Source organism: Alligator sinensis, unplaced genomic scaffold (assembly GCF_000455745.1).
Source record: "Alligator sinensis unplaced genomic scaffold, ASM45574v1 scaffold505_1, whole genome shotgun sequence".
Taxonomy (NCBI): domain Eukaryota; kingdom Metazoa; phylum Chordata; order Crocodylia; family Alligatoridae; genus Alligator; species Alligator sinensis.
Window position 1 is genome coordinate 2,808,901 of NW_005841940.1, and position 17,948 is coordinate 2,826,848.

Below are 17,948 nucleotides of genomic sequence, written 5' to 3' on the forward strand. Positions count from 1 at the left end.
AATGTCAACCAAATCAGATGTCAAGATTTAAAAGCTCAATATGGCTTGTGTTCTGGGTCTAATGTACAAGCACTCTTTTAGCTATATAGGTTCCCCTTTGTTCTTAATAGTCGACCATGTGAATGGTGAAAACCTCCCAAGCCTCAAGGCATAATTCAAGATTCCCTTGAAACATACCATTAACAAGTATGCAGATGTACACATCTACAATAAAAAAGACAAGCAGAGAAGAATCATCTAGTCTTGCTTAGTGCATCCGTCTACACACTTCTAATCCTTCTGAAAAATCACTGGTAGGGTCTTACTTTCTCTCAGCAGATGACCATAAAGATACCTGGATGTATCAGTATCTATTTCGTGCTTCCTCTTGCTGTTGAATTTATAAAAAATAAACTTGGCAACCTGTTAGCTTTCACAGGTAGCAGTATATTATGTTTTAATTGGGAAAATATAAATAAAAACAAATATAACTCCATATTAGAAAAAGGGATTCAGATAATTCAGAAGCCCCTTGCCACCGCCGCATATTCTACTTTGAAGATCTAATCCAACACCATATTTCGAATCTCACTTGGTTGGTTTACCTCTGAAAGAAGAAAGTTTTAACTCAAGCTTTATGTACTTAGGATGCGGTTAAATAACCTTTTTATTACAATATCTATTTTCATCATTTTATTAGATCTGAGTTTCAGGTTCAAACTTAGAATAAAAATTCCCAGTTTGGGAAGAAATAGAACCCATTTCCCCCACCCCCAGGAGATTTTAGAGGCACAGATCAATGTTTGGATTGAAAAAATATACATGGAAAGGAATAACAGTTAAAGATTGATTTGAACAAACTCCTCAGCTGTGAAGAGATATCATCAGAATCAAGAAGCATGTGTACCGCATTTGGGGCAGATGTGGAAGGTGTGCTTGTGGCCAAGCACGTGCTCCAGAGGGAAGAAATTTTCCACAGGGAAATCCAGCAGACTTTTCATCTAAGTCAACTCAATGTAGTTGTGCTCCTTGAATTGCCTATGTAGAAATATGGTGATTGATTGTCTGCAGATTGTAGTATTTGACACTTCCAAAGTCTTCAAGCATCAGAGAATGTTACAAAGCAGATGAAAACTAAGGTGTTTTCACCTCCTGGCCTGAAAGGAAAAGATGCCCTGGTCTATGCAGTTCTCAGTTGCCCCTAATTTATGGGCTGTATCAGATTCAATGCAGGTTCTGTGCAGTTCTCCTCCCCACCAAGGCTCATACAGGCTGGGAGGATTAAAAATGAAACCCCAAATCCCCACCAGCAGTTATCTGTTGAGCAAAGTTCACTGATACTTTCTGTGCTTTTACAGATACAGATCTTAAGACTTCTCCAGTTTCTGCCCTAAAAATGTAGAAAAGGCATAGGGAAGGTTGCGCTCTCCATGTGGCAAGTGCTGCAATGTGCTCTCCACCTCAGGAAGGGCAGGAAAACATAGTGTTGCAGATGGGGATTGGGAACAAGAGGGAAGAAAGATTCATAAAAATGGTAACAGAAGGTAAACTCATTGCAGCACCTTCATTAGGACAGGTGCCAGCTGTGCCTTCAGCTGTGGATCAATCTGGATGTTGCTCAGTTCCTTGATATTCATGACCATCTCGTGAGCTTGCAGAAACAGCTCCTTCCCCACAGCTTCCTCCACCCTGTCGCGCCATTCTACCAGCCTTGGCCTGCCCTCAAAGATGTCACAACCCACTCCAACAGGCTGCAGAGAAGTAGAGACAACAGCTGTAAAACACTCTTGACACTTCCATAAGGGAAAGCACCACTTCACCTATGCAACAGGCAGAATAAGACCAGAATGTATGTGATTGCCACAGAAGTGGAAAAAGCTCTTGGAGGGTTATCAGGAAAGTGGGGAGGATCCATTAATCTGTTCATGCATCTGGGAAAAGCAGCAACTGGACTGGATTCTTGGCCCTTCTTAATGGCCCTGTGTCTGCTCTTGAACACAGTGGCAGCTTTTATGTGCCATCACAGGCAGCTGCCACTTGTGCACAGTGCTCAGGTACAAAAGATCCGGTGACCATCAGAGGTTGCTGTACAGTCTACTGTGAGGAAAACTACACTAGATAGCAATGTAGTCCAGAGAAGGCTAAACCGTTAATTTAAACCTCAGTCTTAGTTGGCATGATCCAACCCCCTCTATTTTTTTCTTGTCCCATCTTCCAAAACACTGCACTGCAGAGATGTAGAATTGTTATTTGTCTGCCATGGAGGACCTGGATTTTGGAGATAGAAATGCGATTGCTTTGTAGGATCCCAGCCCAGACAGCGTGAGGGTGAGCAACCTAGCTATGATTCACTTAACTTAGTCGGAAAAAACCCCCACTTTGTGCCCCTGGAGGAGTCACAAGCCAGGGTCTTTCAGGCCTGGTTTGGTAAGTTCCCACCTGGAGGAAGATAGTCTGTGTTCAGGAACTCCCAACCTCTGAGGCTTGGGTCTTTTATATCGTTACATACGAGCCTGTTCAGCATAGCTCCTTGCTTTCTGTTCATTGGATTTTGACTGTGTGACTGGAGAATAAAGTAAACAGTGATCAAAGGTGAAATGCAGGATAGTAACAGATAATCCTGGTGGAGGCAAAATGAGTGAGAAATATTTGTTACAGCCAGCTTCCTTGCTGGGCTCTGACTCCAGCCTTGGGCTCCATTCTCCAGTCCTGATGAATTAAACCTTCAGCCCTATTTCTAAGGAAAGGGTGTCACATAATGTTTTCTCCCCAGGTCAGCTTCTCCCAAACAGGTCAGCTTCTCCCAATACTGAGACTGCCAGATTATAGCATCATGCTCACCTGCATGAGCTCCACAACAGCCACCAGGTCTGCCAGAGAGATCTCACTGCCCACAACGAACAGTTTGTCCTGAAGGAACTTCTCCTCAAACTGCTTCAGGGAAGCAGAGAGCCCCTCCATAACCTCCTGAAGTTTCTCTGAGGGCAATGGCTGGCCTGTGAAGAGGGGAATCAGCAGCTGCATGGAGAGGAGAAAGGAGACCTGGCATCACAGGTACACCTGCTCTGGATTTCATTTGTCTTTTCCTATGTAAGGGAAGACACCCAGTAGACTTCGTCAGCAAGGTACATTGACTGGCTGAAGAGGTGCTGTTTTCATGAATGACACCTAGGAGGGAAATTCAGATGTGCACCTAACTTAAATCAAAAGTATCCAGCCAAGATGGTTACAGTCCAAATGAGATAACACATAAAGGAGTGCACAGAGTAAAACCCCTAGTGCTTTATAGCTACACTGCCTCCTCTTCCTCCTCCTGCTGTACCTTTCAATGGAAACTCTCAGTTATTCTGAAAAGCTGAATGATGCACATGCTCTAACACTCCAGCCCCAGCTGACTGATGGGGATCTGGATCCCTACAAGCCCTGGGAACCACAGCTGAGTTGGCAGCCAAGGCTCCTTGGCTTCTGGCTTCACTGTGGGAATCCTGGAAGCCCTGACAGCTGCAGCATGAGCCGGGGTTCTCAGGAGCCCCACAGCACCAAAGCTGCCTGCACCCACTCTCTCACACTAGCACAGGGAGTTCCTCCTGCATTCATTGTTATGGGAACTGGAAATAATGTGTCCAGCAGTGTTACTTGAATCACTGTATCAACCTGTCTCTTGCCCCAAGGTGAGTCTAGTATTTACAGCTTTCAACCTAGATAAGAACGGACCTCACCACTCTGAATAAAGAAACTCTGACTCCCAACTTATATCCCCATCACATCTACCCTTCTTGTCATTTTGTAGTAGTGGATATATGTACAGATGGTTCCCTCTGGTTTCCAAATTGGTGAGGCTGATAGAGAGCTGTGGTTAGAGAGAATAGAAGCCTTTCAGACTTGTGTAGTAAAGACTACATTGGAGAAACCAAAAGGACTGAGGCCATCCCTTTAAGTTCCTCTTTATGGTCTAGAGCTCAAGGTGGCTGCACAATAAAAGGAAGTTCACTAAGGAATCCCTTCCTTCCTGCCCCCGTCCTCCCCCTGTTCTATACTAGTATTGATCCTGAAACCCAGACTATAAGGATCTATGTTTCCCTGATGAGCTGCAGACCTTCCACATTTGATTTATGCTTTGAAAAAAAAATCTGAAAGCCTTCTCTACATGTCCAAATGCTAAATGGGAACAGCTCCCTCTGTGCAACTTCCTTTTATCTGGGGATGTATGTGCTGTCTAGGCAGAGAGAAATTCTCTTTGTATCATTGCTGTTTAAATGAGTTTTTGGGAAATACCAGTAGTCCTAGCTAAGCCCTTACCTTGATCCACATGGTCTTAGGAGCATTAGCCCGGATGTTGGTATGATGCCAAGACAGATATTCATCAACAAGGGCTCGCTTCTGGATATCAGATGGGTACCAGTGATCAGGGGTATTGTACTTTCGGCTTAGGTACAGAAGAATTGCAGTGCTGTCCAGATGTTAGTGGAAGATGAAGGGCAGGAGAGTTAGATGCAAAAACATATTTGTCTACACCCTCCACCCTCCATAATGCTGTGTCTCCTAAAAAGCAAGGTGGCTGAGATTTTCAAAGGAGCTAAGGGAGGTGAGCACAAGATAGCAAATAATCTTCATCATCTGTGGACAATGCTTTCCCCGCTAGCAGCCATACTTTTTGATGGGTCTCTCTCATTCCTTCTGGTTTACGAGGTGTTTGGGTACCAATGGAAGCTCTTTCTTTCCTATGCTGCATCTAATCAGATCAATTCAGGGCCTTTTCCCTCCAGGGTTTCCCATCCAGAACTGCTGAGTGAAGCCAGCAGAAATCCTGGCAAAGAGAGCTTGCTAGGATCAGGCCAGTGGTGTCTGTGGCAGTCCGGTGTCTGTGTCATGACTGACAAATGATAGGAAAAATCAGGTAGTTACAAATCCTGACTATTTGCACAGATGTTTGTCAGATACTCCAGAGGGGAGTGACATAGAAAAGCCTGTACTGATAAAAGGGAAGAAAGAAAATATAGGCATCCTGTGCCTAGTCAAAGAACCCAGACAGATCCTTGTATAACAAGGTTTTATTTATTTATTGCCTATTTGGCCCTCATCACTATAGTGCCCAAGGGACTTAGATGAACATAAATCCTGCCATGATTTTTTATTACAGAGTACAAGTTGGTTTTTTAAGCTTTAAAAAAAATCTACTGCAGTGCCAGCATCCCAAATTTTTCAGCATACTTCATAAGCATGAAAACCAGTTGGCTAAATTAGTCTGTTTTCATCGTGGAAGTTATTTGAAAAGCAAGACAAAAGGGCAGGTCAGCTCCTGAGCTTGAAGGAGCTTTTATTACAATTTTATATTCTAGTATGTGATTTTTGCCTTGAGTGTATCTTGTCCATGGTAAAGAGGTTGGAAATGTAAAAAAGCCCCTGCATACATTTAAGAAGGCACCCATTGGCCAAACATGGCCCCTAGCCATGTTAGCTCCTTCAGAGTATGGCATCTGACAAAGGAGATAAACACTGTGACATTATTCTTCAGCTGGAAAACTGGTGTTTTCCCATTAAGAACACAAATCAATTGTGCAAGAAGTGGCCTGTCAAGCATACATAATGTCAGGTATTCCCAGACCCTTCTTACTATCAGCTCCAGTGTAGATTGAATCATGTATTTGATTCAATACATACACAGCTTTAAACACCACATTATTACCTTTCCTGTGAGTAAATGTCCTACAACTTTCTTGTTTGAAGGAGATACCAAAGTAGACTAGCAATCTAATTTACACATGCACATGGCTGATTGTGTAACCTTTTTTCAGCTATACAGAATGATACATCCTAGCTACCAAATGTGATAATTTCATCCCTACCAATGTGCCCATGATGAATGAGATTTGGGCTTGAATTCTTACCTCTCTGATAGGGTGAAGCTTCCATCTTTCAGTGCTGGCACTTTCTTCAAGATGTTCAGTTTGCCAGACTCTGCACTTTGTGATTGTGCTAACAAGAATTAAAAGTTGATAAGCCATAGATTAGAGGAGTCTTAACCTGTCAAGGCTGAAGTAAGCACCTACCTCAGCCTGGACCATCCATGTATAAGGAAGAATCAAACCTGTAACAATATTCCACCATCATTTTACAATGGTCATGGGGATCTTTGTTGTAATTTTTCCACAATGCAATATTTTGAGATAAAAAGGAAAATAAATTAATGATTTTAAGAATAAGCAACCTGCAAACTTTTCAACCTGATCCAATTTGCCAGTGGCAGGAAGAATTTCAGGATGTTGCCTTGAGAATTCAGTCATTTGACACCTGTCAGCTGTAACTGCACAGCATATTGAAGAGTCCATTACAAATAAGCATTCAGATACCACAATGATTAGCTTGATACATACACCATACAGCTGATAGGTAGGGATCTTACAGAAGTCAATATCCCAGTGTCTTGGAGACAGGGAAAAAAGATGGAGGCTTGAATAAGGACAACTGATACTTTTATCATGTTTGCAGAAGAATCAGAGAGGCCTAGAAGCAGCAGGTCTGTGTGCAAAGCTTTATCGTGAAGCTGATGGTCACTAACACCCCTTTCTCCCTTATTCTGAAGGCCAAAAGGAAGCCATTTTCCTGCAACTCATGAATGAGACCAACTCTAGCTATATTGGAAAAGGATGGAAAAGTAGCTTGAAAGTTGTGGGTCCACAGGGATCACTGCAGTGAATGAAAATCAACCACAGCCCAGTTGGCTTAGAAACACAGGGAGCAGAATATGGTTTGTTGGGTTCTGAATAGCAGGGAGGACTGAGCGCCACAAACAAAGAAGATGCTGAAGAACCTCATCATCCAGATCTCTGACCAGGAAAAGACTGAACATGGATGTTAGAAAAGCATCAGTTACTTTAGTACTTCAGGATGTCCCAGGAAGAAACTCATCTGCCTGTTCAGATCCCTGAGTCTGGAGTGCCAAGGGGCTGCAGCTCAGGGCTGCCATGCATTAGCCTAGCTCTGGTGAGGCAAGTTTGCACAGCACTTGCCTGTACTGTGCATGGCACCAGGCCAATGCTGTTAGCCCATCCCTTTCAGGAAAACCCAGCAGGTAGTTTATTCTTCCTTCTCTCCCCATAAAAGAGTTTAAATTCCACTGTTGCTGTGTTCCAAATAACAAGTGTACAGAGAGGTCGTTATTTAATCAGGTCTTCTGCTTCTCAAGGAAAGCAAAATACCTCCTGCTAAATGCACTATGGACTTATGAACTGGCACCTGATTTCCAGGGTTGGCATGCATATATGAATACAAGTTTTTTTTTACCTGCTTTAAGGTTCCTGTATATTGGCATACTAAAGTGAGAGGAAATCCAGCTCAGATCAGCATGGCCAAGAGTAGTAGTTAAATGATGGTTACTTTGTGGCCAAAAGGTTTTAGAAATACTGCAGTTAACACAGTGATTCACAGCTTCAAAACTCATTTCTCCATCTGGTACGTGGGGCAGGGGCAGGAATTCAACGGGACTCCCAGCTGACAAAAGAAAATCAGTCCCTGTAGCCCCAAGTTTTTTTAAGGTTGATTAATGGATGGAGAAACATGTAAGAAATTCAGTTAGCTGCTTTTTAAGTATGGCAACACATGGACAAATTAAATGAAAATAGCGGGGGAACCTGTTGTGGGTCAGCTGATCCTTGAAAACAGTTTGTGTGTCTGCTTTATCCCCTGGCACCAATTAGCCTGAGAACTTCATCATAGCCCTTTGCCGGCAGTAATAGTGCATGGCTGAAGAAGTCAAGGTATCCAAAATCCCATGTGACCCATGGAGGACTGGAGTGAAGCTGGTGTAAGGCCTCCCTTGCCATTGTTGCATCTCTACAACTAGTACCTCACACCAGCACTGCCGAAATACTCCACAAAGCTAAACCTGTCAAATGAGATGCACAAACAAGATTCAGAAGAGAGAAAGGTCAGAAGACAAAGTACAGGGCCACCTCCCCTTATCTCCAATATTTAGAGCTTGAAAACAGTGAGGCAAATCGATCGGTGGTGTAACCTGGCTGACATGCAAGGAGTTAAGTTTTGGGTGTGCTTGGCCCTGTTTATTTAGAAGAGGTCTAAGTGCCAGCAGCCACTGTATGCCCAGCTCTGTTGACAGAGTGAGCTGTTTGCCGAGTCAGGTAGGCTTTGCCATCATATAGCAGACACAGCACGCTGTGCAGAGGTGTTGTCCATACTCACAAGAGAGGGTCGCTGTCACAGAATGGGAGCATATGGGGTGTGGGAATTAGCCTGTCCTTCCTGCTTGGTAGCTTGGTTGTTTGTTTAGGTTAAAAAGGAAATTGCATCCATTTGTGCAACCCAAAATCTAACGATTCACAAAATAATAAACATTTGCGACCACAAATGCACTGTGAAATCCTGCAGGTTTCTTTACTCTCTCTGGTGTCTTATCCTATTGCTGGAGCCAGCCAGTGACCAAAGGGCATCGATGTCTTTTGGGACAGTGGCAGCAGGAGAGTGCCATGTAAGACTCTGAATTGAGTTCCAAGCTGCTTTTATAATGTACCAGACCTGGTAAGAACAAACAATCAGTGTCCCTTACTGGACTTCTGTCTTCCCAGAGCAGGTTCGAAATTGGTTTGAATCTCACCTGAGCAGCTCTCCTCCTGCCAGGGTAATAAATGAGAAATGGCACCTTTTTTGCTTTGGCTGACACCATGGTTTTACTGACACAATGCAGCTGTGCTGCACAGTCCACCAAGGGCGTGTATGGAGCCACTTGGGGTTTCTAAGAGGATCATTCGAGCCACCACTGGTTTCATATTGCATGAATGGGAATAACCATTTAAGTGTTTTTGTGTTATGGTAATTATTGGGGTTGATTCATTTATTTGCAGGTAGCAAAGACCAGAACCCCTATTCTAGTTAACAGTACTAGACATAAGATGTAGGGCTCCATGTTCATAGGTGTTGACCTGATTTATGATTCCAGCTCTTTAATGGCAATTGAATCTGCTGCAATTGATTCTTGATGTCAAAACAACATGCCACCTCATCTGAGGAGGCATAGAGAACAGCTGTCATCCTGCCTCTGAAAGCAATTTCCATGGGGAATAAATGCGATTCAAAAACTGTCGAGCAACAGGTCAGGGTATAAGCAAGAAGGAATCCTAGATGTATGTCATTAGGGGAAAGGAGGTTCATAAGAGAGAAGTGGGTATAGTTTATGAAGCAAATTGAAAATGAGTCCTGCTATTCAGTTCTCTGGCCAGTCATTCCCCAGAACTAAGCACTCCTGATAGCTCTGTATTGCTTTGGGTTCAGTACTGGCAGATGGAAGTGGCTGGGAGGTGCAGTCAGGAAACAGGGAACAGTCAGCTTAACCAACTGCACAGCCCTGAGCAGGAGCAAACTGAGTGCTTCTGATAAATGCACAGTCCCACAGAGTGTGCCTGTGCAGATATTCTAGGCATCTGAGTCCCTTGGAAAGCAATGCCCAGTGTCTGGGATGTCCTTCCACTGCATGGTCTCTGCAACTAACTAACCTATTCATTTACTAGATGCAGCTGTGTGGTATTTCCAGGATTGTCACAAAAAAGCACAGTAGGGATAGGAGTCAATTGGGCATTCCAGGAACAGGCACATATTGACCAAACCATGGTAGTTAGTCCCCAGCAGCTTCTCGTCTGACACAGCAAATCTCTTAATAGGCCAGGCAGAGCATCCAGGGGATGGGACTATGGAACAGATTCAGTTTGTACTGTGCAACCCTACATGAGCTTTTCTGTCCCTTCCACTCAGGATAGGACACGATTAATTCATAGATTGTTAGGGGCTGGAAGAGACCTCACAGATCATCAGGTCCAGCCCCCTCACTCTAGGCAGGAAGACAACTGGGGACAAGTGACCCCAGCGAGGTGACTGTCTAGTCTCCTCTTGAAAACCTCCAGGGTAGGTGACTGCACCACCTCTGTAGAGAGTTTATTCCACAATCTGGACACCCTAACTGTGAAGGAGTTTTTCCTGGTATTAAGCCTGAAGCGCCCTTCCAGGAGTTTATATTCATAGATTTCATAGACATCAGGGCTGGAAGGGACCTCGGAAGATCATCGAGTCCAGCCCCCCGCCCAAAGGGCAGGAAGTCAGCTGGGGTCATAGGATCCCAGCAAGATAAGCATCCAGTTTCATCTTGAAGGTGTTCAATGAAGGCGCTTGAACCACCTCCAGTGGCAGGCTGTTCCAGACCTTGGGGGCTCGGACAGTAAAGAAGTTCTTCCTTATGTCCAGCCTGAAACGATCTTGAAGTAGTTTGTGACCATTGGACCTCGTCATCCCTTGGGGCGCTCTGGTGAACAAACGTTCCCCCAGATGCTGGTGGTCACCCCTGATAAACTTGTAGGTGGCCATCAGATCACCCCTGAGCCTGCGCTTTTTCAGGCTAAAGAGCCCCAGGGCTCTCAGCCTGTCATCGTAGGGTCTGCTTCCCTGACCTCTGATCATGCACGTGGCTCTTCTCTGGACTCTCTCAAGCTTCTCCACATCCTTTTTGAATTGTGGAGCCCAAAACTGGACACAGTACTCCAGCTCCGGCCTCACTAAGGCCGAGTACAGGGGGAGAATGACGTCCCGGGATTTGCTTGAGAAGCATCTATGGATGCAAGCCAGCGTTTTGGTCACTTTACTAGCCGCCGCATCGCATTGCAGGCTCATGTTCATCTCGTGGTCAATGATGACCCCCAAGTCTCTTTCTTCCATAGTGCTAGCCAACATAGCACTGCTGAGCCTATAAGGATGCGGTGGGTTTTTTTCCCCCCAAGGTGGAGAACCTTGCATTTATCGGCGTTGAACACCATCAGATTCTCGCCCGCCCACTTGCTGAGCCTGTCCAGGTCAGCCTGGATAACCTGCCTGTCTTCTGGTGTGGATGCTTTGCCCCAAAGTTTGGTGTCATCGGCGAACTTGGCCAGTCCGCTTCTGACTCCAGTGTCCACATCATTAATGAAGATGTTGAACAGTATGGGTCCAAGGACAGAGCCTTGGGGGACCCCACTGGTCACAGGACACCACGATGAGTGACTTCCATCGATTACTACCCTCTGGGTCCAACCTAATGACTTTACCTTTAGGGTTTAGATACTGTAAAATAAATAAGTCTTGGGACCACACATAGAATACTAAAGAGAAAACAAATCTATGCTCATTAATTAAGCACAATCCATCTCATGCACTGAGGTACTGTACAAAATAAAATAGCATGTGATCATATAATTAAAGAATGTATATGCACAAAGGGGCCGAATTAGATTTATAACCCAACACAAGACAGACATAGCACACAGAATACTAATTAAAGCATTAGGAACATGTTATTGTCCTGATTTGGCAAAGCACTTAAGTAAGTGGCTAAGTACCACCAATGTCAAACAAGTTAAGAATATGCTTAAAATTAAGCACATGTTTAAGTACTTTGCTTGAACTAGGACCTTACTGTGTCTCTAGGCATTTCTATATCTGAACTGTAATGCTCTGTGTTGTTCTAGTACTCCACTGCATTCTAAATTAATGCAGTTCTAATGAACATAAAAGAAAAAGTGTGCATTTGTTTGCATAGGCATTATCTGCATGACAAAGCAATGAATTAACTCTGAAACACTATTGCAAATCTAGGGGAAATTACCTTTCAGTTTGTATATGGCACAACCTTCCATTCCAATAATTAGGAATAATTCAAGGCCAGCCTTTCACATCTTGAGAATTCCAATTACAGTGGATATTTAATATAACAATACATCTGCCAGAAGATTAAAAATAATAACAATCTTTATTATCAATGACCTCTGACTTCCATCTTATTCCAGAAGAGTGGTGTCACCTCAGATAAAGTAACTCAAACACTCTACTGAATGGGAGGAAAGCAATCCTCTGTGCTGCCTAAATTTACTGGGTTTCATTTCCAGCAGTACAAGTCTTGGTATGGTATGTACTGTACACCTGTTTTTTCCCCAGTAGTGCACAGATAATTAATATTAAAAAGGAGCAGGCTTGTGCATCTCCAAAAGTACCACTGCAAGGCTCCTGCAGTCATACTAGAGATGTCTCTCTCACACATTACTGTTCATTTGCTGCACATCTGTTCCAACTGAACTTTATTCTCCCAAGCAGGCCTTAGAAAGGTGCTCTTCTCCCACTCCCTCCCCACCCTGTCTGTGTGTGCCAGGATGAGAAGGCAACCTTCTGAAAAGAAATAACATGCTTCCTCAGTGAATCCCCTTGTTTGTACTATGTTGTTCTGTGGATGGTCTGAATTTTATTATGGACCAAAAGGGGATATGCTGTCCTTTAAGCTATGGAATTTCAATCAGGACAAGATGATCCAAAGATCTAAAGGAAGCCACAGAGGAAGGTCTAAATGATCAGAAAAAAATCCTATGAATAATTTTCTGTGAGTATGTGAATACAGTATATCTATTTTAACATAAATTACCTTGAATTAGAGCTACCTTATGGTGTAAAGTACTGCCTGATATGAGGAAGGCCACATCTTCACTACAAACTTTTACTGGTTTAGCTATGTTTGTTAGCAGCATGCAGAGGTGAGACGTCAGGCTGACATGGCCAGGCCAGCAGAGGCACCTAATGCAGATACAGTTATAGAGGCAAAAACTGCACTTGTTTTGCTTGTGATGGCATTTTCACTATTCAAGCACAAAGTGCAGTTGTGCCAGTAAATCTATATCTGCACCATAGGATCCTTTTGTCAGCACAGTATTAAAATAATCATGTGCTGGTCAAGTACTCCTAATCTGGAAGTAGCCTAAGAGTATCACAATGTAAAAAAGGGAAGTAGGTTATGAATTCTTACTGTTTATTTTTTTACTACAGCCTTCCCTAAGTTCTCTTTGCCTTTTTATTTTAATACATTTTACAACATGTCCAAAGGCTCTTATATCCAAGGTATCTGAAACAAATATCAGTAATTGTTATCATATCAGAAGAGTAATATCCGGAGGTAATATTTCTGGAAGCCATAGTACAGAAGCTGTGTAACAGTGATATGGTCTGAGCGCCATATGTCAAAAGGTCAGAGAGCATAACTGCACAGTACCCTAGTCTAAGTTGTTTTAAATCACTGGGATCTGTAAACACATTCCTCTCAAAATCCCTTACTTGTGTCTGCTTCAGCCATAGGCAGCTGGGAAGCATCACCAGGAGCTTTGTTCTGTAGAGAAAGCTGTGATCAAGCATCTGCTGAGTTTCTGTAATTTCAATTAATGCCCCCGCCCAACAAAAAATAAAGCAACCTGGCAAGAAATTTGTTTTGTACAAATACCGAATCCCTTGGAGTGAAGGCCCATTAATCAAGCATGCAATGGCACTGAAGAAAATTAAAGCCTACACATAAAAATGGTACTGCCTCAATTACATCTACTTAAAGGAGTACTACCACTTAATGTGGAGTTCTGACATGGGTATAAAGGTGCTTATGCTGATATAGCTGATTTCTGTACAGAAAGGGGAATGATTGGCACCAGTATAACAGTGTTCATACTAATTCTATTAGTAAAAAATATCAAAACCCTCAAAACACATGTCCTGGTTAAAAGCTTGTCTTGCAAGTCCCTGATCATACGGGTGGCTACATCCTTATTGAAGTGCAGCATCCAGAACTGGACACAGTACTCCAACTGCGGTCTCACCAGTGCGGAGTACAGTGGGAGTATCACTTCCTTAGTTTTACAAGAGATGCAATGGTTAATGTATGCCAGTGTGGTTTGCCCTGCTGGCCACCACATTGCACCGACGGCTCATGCTCATGCGATGGTCAGTCATTACCCCTAGGTCCCTTTCAGCCATGGTGCAAGTCAGGCTGTCACCTCTGAGCCTGTATGTATGTTGAAAGGAAGTCAGGATGATAGCAAAGGGCTGCAGACACTTGTCTCTAAACTTTGCACCTTGGTGTTCCCTCCAAAATCAGTATCACGCCCCTCTCTCTATGTTTATTGCGGGGTGAGAGCATGTTTCCACTCTCAGGTCTTCCATTTTGTACTGGTCCCTAGTTAAGCACTGATGGTGCCATCCTTTCCTAGGAAACAGTTTTCACTGGAATCAGTAGTCTGAATTTCCCTGCAAGGCTTTTGCAATATGAGTCAATGAACTGGTGAAGTCCAACCCCATGTGGCAGCTTATGGAGGAAGGGTATATTAAGAAGCAGTAGGTGAGGTGATGGTCACAAAGCTAAAATGGTAGGAAAACGTGGTGACAGAGTTAAAAAAGAAAAGAAACAATTATGAGCAATTACAGCATATCTCCCCTTATCGAAGGACCAACAAAATTCAGCTGATGTCGGTGAAAACAAAAGCGCTCCCTGATTGGAGACAAATATCTGCTCTTTGACATCTAGGCCATTCAGACCTATGATCAGAGATGGTGCTTGGAGGAAATCAACTCATTATCTTGCAAAAGCTGCATACAGAGCCAAACGAACCAATAAGCAGTTTAAGCCTGTGCCCATTGCTCTCTGCCAGGGCTTTGCCTCTAAATCTCAAGAGTCCTAAGCAATCTTCCATTTCTGGCACCCAATTCTTTGAATAGGGAGTTCTGGGATTGCCAGCTGTCTGGCTCCTGGCCACATAAATTTGCCTCCTGGCTACTGGATCATTTATCTGACAAGTTTTGTCAGAGATCATGTTACTAAACACTTCACAGCAGCCTGTTCTTGCTGTACAGATGGCACCAAGCTGTAACATGAGGATGCTGCCACATGCTGCTATAACTCTTGAAACTCAGACTAAATCCTTTCAGGCTAAAGATCCTGTACACAATTCCAAGACGCCTCTTGGCTGTTTGTTCCAGTGGTGGGAGAGGACCCTGGTGTGTCAGGCTGATGACAGGCACCATCCTGCAGACTGGCTGTAAGCCTTGTTAGGCAGCTGGGCAGGCATCAGGGTTGGAGCTCTCTGAGCACAACTCCAGGGAAAAGAAAGTTGCAAGATGATGCTGGGGAAGGAAAGAAGGCACCAAAGAGCCAGGAAGAGCAGGTGGGTGTGGAGGTCAATTCTGGGCTCCCAAGCCTCAATGGAAAGAGGAAGCAGTTCATTATGATTTTCATGCCATGCAGGAGCTAACTGTAACAAGGCCCTTACCTGCACGAGATTGCTCGGGGTTATTGCCTCCTGGTGTTCTCCTGCCCAGAACGGAATCTGGAAACAAAGGGACAAGAGAAGGGGGCAAATGCAAGGGAGTTTCTTAGATGAGGCTACTTTTTCCTCACCTGAAGAAAAGCAATGCTCCTGCAAACCTCCCAAGATGCTTCCAACCCTCCCTAGAATCTCTAGCATCTCCCACTTTCCTGCACAAGCTGAACCCTCCCCCTGCCAAAATGTACGTGCCACCCACAGACATTATAACTACCTGTCAACACACTCTCACTTCACCCAGGAGAAACTACGCCACCCCTTACAGACTTATCCCATGCAAACATCTGGCCCTCTCCAATACCTCCAACCGAGAAGGCTCCCAAAATTTGACCTCAGCATGGCTCTGTCCCTTTCTGAACCTGCAGCCTCTGTTACTCAATTCCCAGACTTCCCTCTCCTATAAAGTCTCCCTCTCAGCAGAAAAGGGGGTTCCAGATTTTGAGTTCAGCTTATTTTCCTATCCTCTACATTACTAGGAAGCTACTTATGGCTTGTCTACACACAAAAGGATTATCCCAGAATGGCTGTTTCAGGAAACTCCCAAGTATAGAGAAGCTCTGAAAGGAGGGAAGAAAATGTACAGCCCTTGTGGGCAGGTGTTGGTGGGAAAGAAAAAACAGACATCACCAGCCTCTAGGGCTTGAGAGAATGGAGAAACAGGCAGGAGAGCTCCCTCTCTGCAAGTGAGCACATGTCCCTGGACTCACAGGCACAGAGCTGGCTTAGCCCCTGGGGGAGGCAGGGTGCATAGGGGCAAGAGGGCTCAGCTCCCCTCACTCACCTTTGAACAGCTCCACATGCTTGAACTCAAAGGAAATGTTGTTTTTCTTGGCAAAGATGTAGATGGCACGGCAAGGCTGGGAAAGCAGGTCCAGGTAGAGCTCCAGCCCCATCCTGTCTGCTGGGCACAGGGAGTGGAGGGGAGATAGGCAGAGAGTGCAAGTTTGTGTGGCTGTGGGATCAGCTGCACGCAGAACAGGGAGAAACTCCTTTCGTGGGCAAACAGTTAACTTTGAACCAATAGGGAAAGCCCTTTTTCTGCCTGGCAGATGTTCCTCCAAGGGAGGGGAAAGGGGCAAGGCAAAGGACTACAGTATGTGGGTGGTAACTTTTACTTTCTAATTCAGGAAAGGATTAGGCATTTCCATAGGTACACTGACGGCAGGCATGGCTATGTAAGTGGGGTGGGGACAAATACAAGGGAGAGCAATAAATAAATCTTGGTTCAAGATACGACGGGCTGGCAAGCTATGTCCACTGCTCATTATTGTCACTTCCCACTTGCACTCCCCACATCTGTTTGTTCTCTCCACCCAAGGTCTCCCACACACATAGGCTGTCAACTTTCAGGGCCAGGCACTGTCTTGCCATAAAGTGTGTGCATAGCACCAGTGAGAGCAAAGCCCTGAACTCACAATGCAAATAAAACGTACTCACAAGGCATGTCTACATGTTCATTAATGTGCAGTGGTTACTTTGCATTTAATTTAGTATTTGTATAATCAAGTACTAAATAAATGGGCAGTAACTGGAGTTACTGCACAGTAGTGCCATGATCACCTTTTTAGGGACACTACTGCACAGTAGCCTAATAATACTGTGCAGTAGCATATTACCACTGTCCGTGCTGTGATGCACTACTGCACAGTATTATTAGGCTACCATGCAGTTAGCATCTTGTGTAGTTGCACCCACAGTCACTAACTGCATAGAGGTAAAGAAGAAGAGGAGTATACCTGCTTGGGAGGAGTATACCTGCTTGGCTTGAGCTTGAGCTTGCAGGGAAACAGTGAGGGGAGCCAAAGCAGAAATGAAGCTTAGGCTGGCAGCAAAAGTTAAGGATAACAAAACGTCATTCTTTAAGTACATAGGAAGCAAAAAGAAGGTGCAGGGTAACTTAGGGCCCCTTCAGGATGAACTATGGCAACTGGTAACAAATAGGATGGCCAAAGTGGAGCTTCTAAATGATTTCTTTGCATCCGTCTTCCTGGACATGAATACAAATACACATCCCATTGGGATTTTAGGTAAGCCCAGTGTAGATACCAACCCACCAACTGTTCATGCTGTCCTAGTAAAGGGGCACCTGGAGGGGGTGAATGTATTTAAGTCAAGAGGACCTGATGATCTTCATCCTAGGGTACTTAGGGAATTAGCTGGAGTCATAGTGGAGCTGCTGGCACAACTGTTTGAGCACTCGTGGCGCTCAGGACAGGTCCTGGAGGATTGGAAAAGGGCCAATGTGGTCCCTATTTTTAAGAAGGGGAGGAAGGAGGAACTAGGTAACTATAGGCTGGTTAGTCTCACCTCTATCCTTGGCAAGACCTTTGAGAAAATTGTTAAGGATCACAGTTGTGGGGGACCAGTGAGTAAAATGATGGGGCAATCAGCATGGGTTCAGAGCAGGCAGCTCCTGCCTGACTAACCCGGTTTCATTTTAAGACCGGGTCACAAAATGCTTAGATGAAGGAATAGAGGTAGATGTTATTTACTTAGATTTAAAAAAGGCCTTTGACACAGAGTCACACTCAATAAATAAATAAACTAAACAGTTGCAATGTAGATTATTACACAGTCCCATGGGTAGAAAATTGGCTTATGGGATGCACCCAGAGAGTGGTGGTGGACAGGTCAGTTTCTACCTGGAGAAATGTAGGCAGCGGAGTCCCCCAAGGCTCTGTCCTGGGACTGGTACTATTTAATACCTCCATTAGTGACTTGGACGAAGGAGTAGAAAGCACCTTTGTCCAAGGGGAGGTACACAAACTAGATGGCAGGAAGCAAATCCAGGCTGATTTGGACAGGCTGGGG

General features: G+C 44.4%; 1 protein-coding gene across 1 annotated transcript; it reads right to left on the reverse strand.

Moving 5' to 3' along the window:
* Positions 1 to 631: 631 nt before the first annotated feature.
* Positions 632 to 16,380, reverse strand: LOC102383194 (glutathione S-transferase theta-1-like). Its single transcript, XM_006019891.3, has 6 exons — positions 15,919 to 16,380; positions 15,084 to 15,140; positions 5,868 to 5,955; positions 4,279 to 4,429; positions 2,821 to 2,997; positions 632 to 1,730 (listed from the first exon to the last, which is right to left on the reverse strand). Exons 1-6 carry the CDS (start codon positions 16,028 to 16,030, stop codon positions 1,530 to 1,532), a joined length of 786 nt encoding a protein of 261 aa, XP_006019953.1. The 5' UTR covers positions 16,031 to 16,380; the 3' UTR covers positions 632 to 1,529.
* Between the last annotated feature and the right edge of the window lie 1,568 nt (positions 16,381 to 17,948).

Coding starts and splice junctions, on each gene's coding strand:
- LOC102383194 (XM_006019891.3), bottom strand. CDS start 16,030: ATGGGGCTGGAGCTCTACCTGGACCTGCTTTCCCAGCCTTGCCGTGCC. Junction 2,998..4,278: donor CTAAGACCATGTGGATCAAG/GTAAGGGCTTAG, acceptor CTCTCCATGCAG/CTGCTGATTCCCCTCTTCAC. Junction 1,731..2,820: donor CTGTTGTGGAGCTCATGCAG/GTGAGCATGATG, acceptor ACTTCTCTGCAG/CCTGTTGGAGTGGGTTGTGA.